Here is an 11,529-nt window from a genome sequence, read left to right on the forward strand (position 1 = left end):
ACTTGAAAACAAAATATTAAATTATTTTATTATCATAAATATTTCTTGCCACAAACAAGGCATTGACATTGACATGAACTTAAATAATAAATAAATTATGGTAAATATTGCTTATTCGTATTTTAATTTTTTATATTTAAATGTTCAATATGAAATTACACTTTATTTAGAGCTGCATTTAGCTAATAATATTATATAACATTTTACAAAAACTTATAGAAGTACAAATATAATTTCATTATTTTTTTTTTTGTATTACAAAAAAAATAAAATAAAAATAAATTGGTCTTTTATATTAATACTAATTTTTATATTCAATTAAATTTATTTAAATTGTTGAGGTTGAGGTCCAAATAAGCCACCACTTTGTTTGTTAGCCATTCTTGATGGAGCAAATCCTAATAATTTTTGAATATTCTATAATACAAAAAAAAAAAAAAAATATATATTAAATTTTGTTTATTATAAATACATAATTATAAAACAACTAAATAGATGACTTTCTTCCTTTCTACAACTAACATAAATTCTAGGCATTGACGTAATGATTAGATAGCCCACGAAACAAGATGGTAATAGTAAATCAAGTAAATTTAAATAAAACCTCGTTGATACTCGAAATAAAGATTGCCTGATGTGGTCAGAAAAGATCCAAGGAGTTATAACTGGATTGAAATAAAAACTAGCTTATGCACAAGAAGTATGATTTGAATTGGCTTATAGGAAAAAAGCTCAAATGACTTGTAAAAGTTAAAAAAAAGATAGCTGATTCATTAATTACACAACCAACTCTGATGCAGAGTTGTAATTTATCATACTTGTAATGTTTACACAAAATACTATAATAATAATTCTTTTATTTTGATGATAAAATCTGAAATTAGATTAAGATGTTTAATTTGAACTGCCGCTAATTTTTGCTATAACTCTTCTTGTAATAAGCTGTATATTATTGAATCATCTATCTAGTTACTTTAATTGTCTATGATTAAATTTTACATGGTTTTAACAATATTTTCAATCTTACTTGACGTATTGACATAGTACACAATATATACAAGAAAATAAAAGAACATTCTGTATAATTATCGCCTGGTAAATTTCTATGTGATAATCCTTGAACCCAGGGAATAGGTGTAAAAGGTAATCTTGCTACAACACGTCCGTCAAATCTATGAAAATGAAATATTTTTAATAATTTTTATGTGTTTAAAAAATGTACAAATAAGACTCACATGCTATTGAACATGCTTAATAGTGCTGTAAACGCAAAACCAATGGCAAACATGGACTTCATTTTAACCATTGATAAATCACGATTGTTAATTTTAAGTTTTTCTTCAACACGTTCAATTTTTTTTTTTTGCTGTTTGTCGACAGAGTCTCCATGGGCTTCTTTACGTTTTTCAAGTAAAATAATATGTCAATGTATTTAAAATTAATCATTAAAATATGAATTGTTTTTTTAAAACTTATTAAAAACTTACGTTTTTTACTAGACTTTTCAATTTCCACTTTCAGCTTTTGATATTTTTCTGTTCGATATACTAATAACCATGTTAAGCCTGCAAAAATGTTTTTAATAAAATTAAATAGTTTTGAGTACAGAAATACTAATAATTTTAACTTAAATTAAAGAAAATTAAAAATTTTTATGTAATGAATTCAAATTTATAATTATCATACTGTGTGAAAATATATTTATAAAAGTAAATATCATAATGAGTAAAATAATATTACTTGAAAAATTATACTTGTTCATATACATACAAAGTAATAAATTAATGTAAAACACTAAAATTTTTTAAAATATATATTTTAAATATTTTTAAGTAATAAGCATAACAAAACAACATTTAAAAAAATATTATATTTTTAACTATTTTTTATTGTTAATATTTATTAATTTTTTTAAATTTTAAATGACAGCAAACATTTTAAATGTTATATTCCATAACAAAAAGTTTTTTTGTTATATTTAAATATACCAAAATCAAATTCCAGACAAGTAGTGTATTAGTTATAATTTTATAAGTACAGTAGAACCCCTCTCATCCGCCCTCGGCTGGTCCGCCGCTCCGGTTGATCCGACCATAGTATAATCGATATGAATACTATGTAATTTAAAAATACAATTTGGATTTTCTACTTTATAGAATATATTATATAAAATTAATTGCTAGTTTAATATTTCCCTTATCGCTTGTCCTCCTTAGTACTCCAACCTCTCTTTTTTCTAAGTAATGTAAAATATAATAAATTTCTGATATAATCTTGTATATAATATGTAAATAAAAAAATGTTCTGTATATTCTGATAATCCAATCTTTTTCGCGTTCTGACCACACCTTCAGTCCTGAAGGTGACGGATTAAAGGTTCTACTGTATTTAAAGTTTAAATGAGCAGATTAGTTTGCTAGTTTATGGAATGTGCTTGTATCACTTCATCTCACTTATCTAAGCTTTAAATAACTGCTCATCTAAAATTTTTATTTATAAAGATACTCAAAAAAATATTCTGCTTTGGAATAGATTTAAAATTGCATGTCATTTAGTAAAATATAAAATAACTGATGAAAAATACATTTTTGTTTTTGGAAAATAACACTTTTAATTAATTAAAATTATATTCAAAATTGTCAATAATTTTTTGATGAAATAATGAGTGTTTTACATTAAATGAATCACCCAATATAATAAGTACATACTATATAGGATACAAACAATAATTTATTAAACAGGCTTACTTAAATATTTTACGATATTACTCCATAATAATATAGTAACATAGTTAATATATTTTGTAATATAAATTTGAGTTATAAGATTTTCAGTTATTTTTTAAACTTGTTTTCTGTAATTAACATTTAAAATTACATTTATAACAATTTTATTATTTTACATAAATTAATTGTTATAAGTTTATAACTAATGTTATAATATCATTTGATTTTCATAAATACAGTACTAAACATGTATAACCAAATAAAACTTACAAAACAATTAATACATGACATTGTCAATGCAGGTAGTAAACAACTAATCATTAACACTACACATATTTTATTTAATAAAGTTAGTTTAATTAATGATGAAGGAATAAACCATAAAAGTTAACTCTTCTTCTGGGTTAGATAAAATTGCAGGAAAAAAAAAGTCAAAATAAATATAAAATGACATATTCATTAATCAAACCATTGTAACATATTTTTAATTTAGTTATTACATTATTTACTATTCTAGAAAATTTTAAGATTTTAGTAATAACTAATAACACATGTACTCCAATAAAGTGACAAATCCAACATTGAAAATTATTACCTAATTTTACAAATATTTTATATTATTTGAGCTCTTGAAAAAATTGTTTAAAAAGAACTAGTTAATTACCTTGAAAATAATAATCTACAAATATATACTAAACTCAGTTTCAGAATTGATAAAATCACTGAACAAGCAATTTCTACCGTATTAAATATTTAGATCTAGCAAAAGAATTTGATTCTATAGATAATAAAATATTATTACAAAATGCAGTAAATTTGGTATTATGAGGAACGGCTTACAAATTATTAAGTTCATATTTAAAAAAATAAAAAAACATGTTTGAATAAAGAACTAAATGAAGAAAATCAAATATCGCCCACTTTATTTATTATACGTATCAGACAAAAACTGATTTTAATATACATGATAAACTAGTTTGCTATACAGACAAAATAGTATTTTTTATTGAAAGATAGTCATTTAAGATGAGATATATGCTGATGAGTATATAAACTTGACAAATATTCAAAAATAGTAATGAAAAAATAACTAGTATCTTAACTTAGAAAAAATATTTTACCACATTATATAGTTAATTCTAACCAACCAAATAAATCTACTTATACATTAAAATAATTGTTTATATCAAAACCTATGTACATGTCAAACATTCGGAAAAATAGTTAAAAACTGAATTGTTTATGTAAAGAAATGTGTCTTAATCTTAAATGGAATAACTATATTATAAAACTTGTCACAAATAATTTAAGGAAAATAATATAAGCTTTCAAAAATCTAACAGATATCTTAAAATTTAAGAATATTAGTTGTGTATCAAGCATTAATATAATCTATAATTAATCACAATATTTCTCTATTTGGAGACTGGATGTATACACAAAATAACTCTAGACCCATTAAAATGAATTACTAAAAACGATTTTAAAGAGACTCCAAAATATCACACAAGACTTAGAAAAACATATGAATATACTACCGGCAAGAAAATTATTTTACAAAGTTTTAGTACTTATTACATTTGAAAATAATCTTTCTTTTAAAACTGAACATAGCATAATACTAGACAAATATCTATCATCAAAATACTAATCATACACAAAACATAACACAAACCACTTACTTATACATTGATTTAACAATTTACAACACACTACTATTAGAATTTAAACAAAACTATTTATTCAAAATTCTAAGAAAAAATTGCACTTTACCTAATACAAGAACAAAATATAACAAATTTACAGCATTACTAAATTACAATAATAGATGATGATTTGAATAATTATTAATGGTTATATTGCTTTATATTGTATTATTTACTGAGCAATTAAAATAAATAAAATACATATATTTAATGTTATTAATGTTTTAGTTATAAAGAAAAAAATGTATTTTAATTGTTATTTTATTAATTTATCTATCTATTTATTCTTTTTTTTTTTAATGTTAACTCATAGGCCCATTATCTTTTTAAAGATAAAATAAAAAAAAATTATAGAAGTTTATTATTTAAAGTTTTTGAAATTAAAAAATAATAAATTTAATGCAAGTATAATTAAATTACTTTTGTATTACTTGATTTAATTTTTAATATTAAAAATTAAAATTCATGACAAAATGTACATAGAATTCTTAAATTCAGAAATATAGAAATAATTTTCAAAATAATGCAAGTGGTGAGGTAACAAGATATGTTAGCATATGTACAATTGCATATAAATATTATACTAAAATTATACATTAATAAGTAATATAAATAAAAAATAATTAACTATTACGTAGTGAAGAGTAATTAATGACAGTTAAATTGAAATGGAAAAAACCTTTTTATTGTTATTTGTAGTACTCAATTGTATTGATTATTTAATGTAAAATTAACTATTGCATGTTGATAAGATGATAGTATAAATTAGGAAATATCCATAATGGCTTTAATAAAATCATCATTGAAACTAATAATTACATAAATTATAATAATTTTATCACAAATAACATAGTTTAAGTACTTACAGGCATGGAAAATAGATTTAAATATTTAACTACTTAATTTTTTTTTTGCTGTTAAAACTAATTGTAATAATAAAAAAAAAACTATTTAATAATTATTTTAGGTATGTGGATACAATAATTATATAAAATTAATATTTTAGAATTAGAAATATTTATACCATTATAGACAGTAACAATAGTTGGTGTAATTAAGTAGATAATTCATAGATAAATATAATGTACATTTACAGATATATTATTTGCCTAAATAATAATAAAATTGTAAATTATTAATTCTATTCATAGCACAATACTCAAGTATTTATGAAAATTTCATTATTTATTTAGTTGTATATATATACATTGCATACACCTATGTATTTTTTTACAAACCGTTTATGCATTTTTAATAACTAGGGCTCAGATGTTTATGAAGTTGCATATTTTTTTCTATTTATCCAATTTAATGCTAACCTGGATACAAATTTAATTCATGTCATACTGATTCAAGTAATACTATTTTTATTTTTCATATTTTTGCATATATTATGGTTTAGTATTTTAATTGCATATTTTGGGATTTTAAAAATAAAAAAGCATATTTCAGTACATTAAAAAAAAAAAAAAAAAACAATTTAATTAATGAACTATACAATTAATTACACAATTTGTATGTATAAATTTTATAGGACAAAGTATTGACGTAAAGTATAAATATTTATTATTGACTTATCGTATTTGTTCGGAATTACAATACTTTATTTTACAAGGTCTAAGGTAACATCAGTTGATGTAGAACGAAGCTTTTCACATTACAAAAATTTACTTAACGATAATAGACACAGTTACAAATTTGAACAAATTAAAAAAACTATAGAAGCACAGTATAACGCTAATAGTGATAATAACTAATTTATAAATAATAATGTAAAATAAAATAAATAAAATACTATGTAAATTTAAAAAATATATTTAAAATTGTATTCAAATAAATAATAAAAATTTTTGTGCAAATTTTGATTACATATTTCGTAATTTTTTAGTGCATAAATGCATGCATATTACACTAGTTTTAAGTGCATAAACATCCAAGCCCTATTAATAACAATGAATTTCAATTTTTCTTCTACATGCAATCTTTACTATTTGTTTTGAATATCAGTTGTTTTGTTAAGAATTCAGGTCAGTCCAGTATAAATAAAACAAAAATAACCGTTTTATATTCTGTTCAATAAGAGAACATGCTATGGCACAATAAAATCATTTTTATTTTTCTAATGTTTTGCTTTAGTGGAGCCAGTTTTGAAAATAAGATCTTAAATAAGTATACATAGAAAAGGCATGTGCTCTTATTGATCAGAGTATAGCTTAAAATATTTTAATTTAATTTTTATTCTAAAAGTTTGCAATGAAAATTTAACACAAGTTGTTGCTTAACCATAGATCCTCTACAATAAATAAATAAGGTATTATGGATTATAGTCATTACAATTGATATTATACATCTAACAACTACTTTTTTTTCAGCTTAAACAAATAATTAAATAATAATTATTTAATTTTATTTAAACACTAAAACATCTAAATGCAACGCAGGTACATAGACATTATTCTTAGCAGACTACATAAATAAAATATTAAAAATCAAGCAGATGATAAAAAACACAAGTAAAGTAAATCTTAGACTAGTGATATTCATAACACTTATTGCTTAATTGTTAAGTTATTTTTATAAAAAAACATTAATAATTATTAAGCTCTACAGTTTTCCTGATACAATTTACTTTATTAATTCCCAAAATTGAAAAAAGTAGTGAGAGACATCATGAGCATGTTTGCTGGTACAGTATATTTGATCTCATTAACACATACACAGCAACCATTAATTTATAAGTCTGTCACAAAATAAACCACACCTACCCAATTAAAAAGAACACAATAATGTCATATTTATCTGTCCCACTCATTTGTATCCAGTTTAAATTTAAAATAAAACACAAACGCTATAATTTATATACCTACAATTAATAAAAGCTAAATTTACCTTCTCCTAATAGAGCCGTACAAATTGAGATAAATACAATGAGAAATGTATCGGACCACATTGTTCAGCGCTCTAATGCATTGAATGTTGAATAGGTGGTAGGTATTTTCGCGTTAAATGTTGTTTTATCGACGGCGTATAGTTAATAATCAATACGAGAATTATTTGAGCACAGTTTCAGGCGTATGTACTACAGAGTACAAAACGATTAGAGGCGTTCCTAAATGATTTTCTCAATGAGAAATAAAAATATTAACTTGAATTTTTTAAATTGTAATCATTATCGTGGTGATTTTTTGATTACTCGTTATCACGGCAGTCGTATTGGTGCGTTGTAGAATATCGATTAAACACGTCTTCTATCGTCAGTCGAAACTATTCATGCCATGAAATGTTTTACTAGCCGGTAGAAACATCATAATTCCAATAATTTGCGTCCGTTAAAAAATCAAGTAACGCTCGGTTCTTACGAACGCATTTAGCCGATCCGAAACCCAAATAATAAAATTATTGAAAATCTGAATATTTTATATTTTATTAATTACGTTTTTGTAATCAACATCCGAATTTCATGGAGTAAACGGTTTGTTTAGCCGAATAGCAAAAGGGACGAACGAGGTTATAAAAGATACTGTCCGATTTTGACCACCTGGTTTGTAGGAGTAATGCTGTTTCGGACATTTGGCTGTTCGCACTGTTCGCAGTTTCGTACAATTGGATGATGGATCAAATTTTTGTAAACTTTTTTTAATCCTGTTTTCATTTTTACAAGTTTCGTTGAAATTGTTCGCACAAAACTTCAAAATTTCTTGATATTGTTTTTGTCTGTATTATTTTTGCCTTTACCACAGATGTGTTCACAAATTATTCACGATATCTTCAATGTTACGCCCCATTCGTAATCGTTTGGAAATCATGTTTTAATGTTGCTTATCATTTTTCTTTCATTATCACCTCGCTCCGATTCATTTTGCCGTCGTCCATCCGGTCCGGCGATTCGTGTTTCGTAAATAATAAAACATTTTTTTTTACTCAAATGTGTGATTTCTAAGAGTTTATATTAATATAAATACAAACACCAAAACTCTTACCATGTATTCCGTTTGGCGACGATATCAATATGCTTTTAGAAATACAGTAAGTATATAAGATTTATGATGAATTGGGCAACGAAATAAAAGTCTTGTCTTATGAGTATTGGAAAATAAATTACTGTAAATGTGGTTTTCTATGAAAATTATTATATTTTATCGTTTATATTTCTTAATATAATCACTAAACAAAATTAATTTGTTTTTATGAAATGGTACTATGATATTGTACATATTGTAGTTATTGATTTAAACTTGGTTTTTTATTAAACTCAAGTTAAAACGTTACCTAAGCGGCATATTGTTTAAAAAAAATATTCATGGACAAATTCTTCTTTTAAATATCGTTCTTATTTAATCAATAATTTATGTAATTATGTATTATATCTGTTTATATCATTCTTATGAGTTTCAATATTATTTATTTCATATGTTCATTTTATTTAATTAAGTTTATTGAAGTTATAAATTAAAATGTCCACTTTTGTATTTTTTTTTTTTTTTTGTTTAGAAAAAATAAATTATACTTAATTTTGTTTTTATTGATTATATACTTAAAAATATTTTATTAAACTCAATTGGTATTACAGCATTGTTTGAAGTATTATTCAATGTCACCACCACAAAAACCAAATTTTATCATGCAATTGTTAAATAATATTAAAGAAGAAATGTCTAAAAGCAAAGAGATGAAAAAAAACTTAGAACAATTTCGTGCTGAAAAAAAGAAATTGGAAGAATCTGATAATTTAATTAAAGCTAGGTAATATGATTTTAACTGTTTTATTATTATTTTGATGATTAATTTATAAACATTTTAGACAGAAATTAAACACAATTGAATCAGAAACATTCAAAGTAACTCAACAAGCCAAAACTGTTGCTAATATTGTTATGGCTTCAGTTAAGAAAAAGGTAAATGAAGCTAGTGAATCTGATTTGGCAAAAAAAGCAGGTATATTTTTAATAGATTTTATATATTTAAATGTTTATGGTGCAAGTGTTTAAATATTTATATAATTGTATATTAATTATAAATTTAGGATTATTAAGCGGAAGTATAAGCAAAACAGTATTGGAAAAAGGAACTAAAATCGGTCAGTCTGGTCCTGTCAAGACTTTTTCAAGTACTGCTGAAGCTATTTCAGCACAAATTGAAAGTGATACTTCATTAAATTCACATGTAAGTGTTTTTATTTTTAATATTTAATATTTGCGTAACAATATTGTTTTCTCACTTATTTAGGTTTACAAAGCACCTAAAACTTTGAGAAAACGGTCCGACTTAGGTCATCGAGGAGCAGTTGTTCCTAATGAAACAGAGACTGGTATTACCGTTCATAAAGATTCAATGTAAATATATTTTTTTAATAATTTTTTTAATGAAAATTAATCAAGTATTTTTTACTTTAATATTATGAAGTCTCGTGAGCAAAAAAGAAAAAATTCTTATCATAAAAAAGTTAAATTATATATATATATATATGTAGATTATAGAATATAAATTAGGTGCCCTATGTACTTCATTGCCCATTAAAATAACATTTCTTATGTGATTCAAACTTTGTTTAATTAATTATTTAATACTCGTCTTTTGTTAACGAAATAACATTTCCTTAACCTTACCTTATGTGAGTATTTCCTTTTTATTTTTAAAATTATTTATTCAATTATAAATTAACTTATAGAATTGGAAATAACATAGATTTAAACATTCTCCGCCTGAATAATTTTGATTAACCTATTAAAAATTAAACTATTACATGGTGCTACTACATTTTTGTATTAAAGGTTCACACATATTATTTTCACATACACACGCGCGCGCGTACATACACACACACATATATATATATACATAATTTATACATGCTTAGATTATCTTTCAATGGGATTTAAAAATAAGTTTAAATATCTTCCCCTTTTCGAATATTAACACCATCTAAAAATTGTGGTTTAAGCTATCCAAAAAGTTTAATTAAGATTGATAACTTTATTACTTAATATTTTAATATCCAAATTCAAATTTTTATTTCAATACTTTAAAGTTCATAGTTTCCTACATTATATAGTAAAATTTATTTATACAAGTAATAAATAAAAGGTAGATTTAATAAGGCAGTTATTGTATGGTTCAGAATGTTGGACACTTCCTTTCTGCATTGCCATGAGGTACCAGCCCATTATCTTAGTGAATAAAATTAACAACCAAAATAGTTGGCTATCCCTATTAAATAGTTATTATTTGATATTGTTTTATGCATTATATTATAATAACAATTTAGAGTACATTTAAGCCATAAGGTTTATTATTGTTATTAATAAAATGTTGTTTTGGTTTTAGGCTGTATGAAAGTTGGAAAAAATTCAAATCTGAAAATGCATTCATGCAAAAGTTATCTGATTTAAAAGAACGCTATGATGACAGTGATCATGTTTTAGTACGAGCTACACGTTCAGTGACTGATACTTTATCATCAGTGTTTCATAATGCTGAAATGTCAGATGTAGTCACAGAATTGTGTCGTGTTGAACCTGATTTTAGCTTAATAAACTTTATCCGACAATGTGAAACTGATATCATACCGAATGTACTAGAAGCTCTAGCACGAGAAGATCTAGCTATTCTCAAAGACTGGTGTTTTGAAGCTCCTTATAGAGTATTATCACATCCTATTAATGAACATCGAAAAAAAGGTCATCAAACATATTGCAAAGTTTTAGATGTACATAATGTGGATGTTATAACTGGAAAAATTATGGAACACGGTCCTGTATTAATAATATCATTTAGTGCCCAACAAATCATGTATATTAAAGATGTGAACGGGCTAATCATCGAAGGAGATCCTCATACTGTTATCAGAGTGATGTATACTTGGGCAATGTGCAGAGATGTAAATGAAGTAAATCCAAGAGCTGCTTGGAAATTATTAGATATAGCAGCAAATTCCAGTGCACAGTTGTTGTAAAATGTAATTATAAGTTTAGATTATTTGTGACAAAATATTTTATTTCTCAAATACTCTTACTGTTTAAGTCAACTTCTGTTTAATATTTGATCAATTATTGTTCAAATTTAACAAAGAACTGTATTATATTAAGGTTTTACCTTAA

General features: G+C 23.9%; 2 protein-coding genes across 2 annotated transcripts; one reads left to right on the forward strand and one right to left on the reverse strand.

Annotated features, from left to right (window-relative positions):
- Positions 1-263: 263 nt before the first annotated feature.
- On the reverse strand, positions 264-7,382 carry LOC112595329 (calcium load-activated calcium channel). The gene is made up of 5 exons (XM_025340483.1): positions 7,322-7,382; positions 1,490-1,565; positions 1,236-1,412; positions 1,028-1,172; positions 264-417 (listed from the first exon to the last, which is right to left on the reverse strand). Exons 1-5 carry the CDS (start codon positions 7,380-7,382, stop codon positions 325-327), a joined length of 552 nt encoding a protein of 183 aa, XP_025196268.1. The 3' UTR covers positions 264-324.
- A 716-nt stretch (positions 7,383-8,098) lies between these two features.
- Positions 8,099-11,529, forward strand: LOC112595328 (mitochondrial import inner membrane translocase subunit TIM44). Its single transcript, XM_025340481.1, has 6 exons — positions 8,099-8,458; positions 9,003-9,175; positions 9,234-9,367; positions 9,456-9,595; positions 9,659-9,765; positions 10,757-11,529. Exons 1-6 carry the CDS (start codon positions 8,414-8,416, stop codon positions 11,382-11,384), a joined length of 1,227 nt encoding a protein of 408 aa, XP_025196266.1. The 5' UTR covers positions 8,099-8,413; the 3' UTR covers positions 11,385-11,529.

This window comes from Melanaphis sacchari, unplaced genomic scaffold (genome assembly GCF_002803265.2).
Source record: "Melanaphis sacchari strain LSU unplaced genomic scaffold, SCAv2.0 Contig26_pilon_pilon, whole genome shotgun sequence".
Taxonomy (NCBI): Eukaryota; Metazoa; Arthropoda; class Insecta; order Hemiptera; family Aphididae; genus Melanaphis; species Melanaphis sacchari.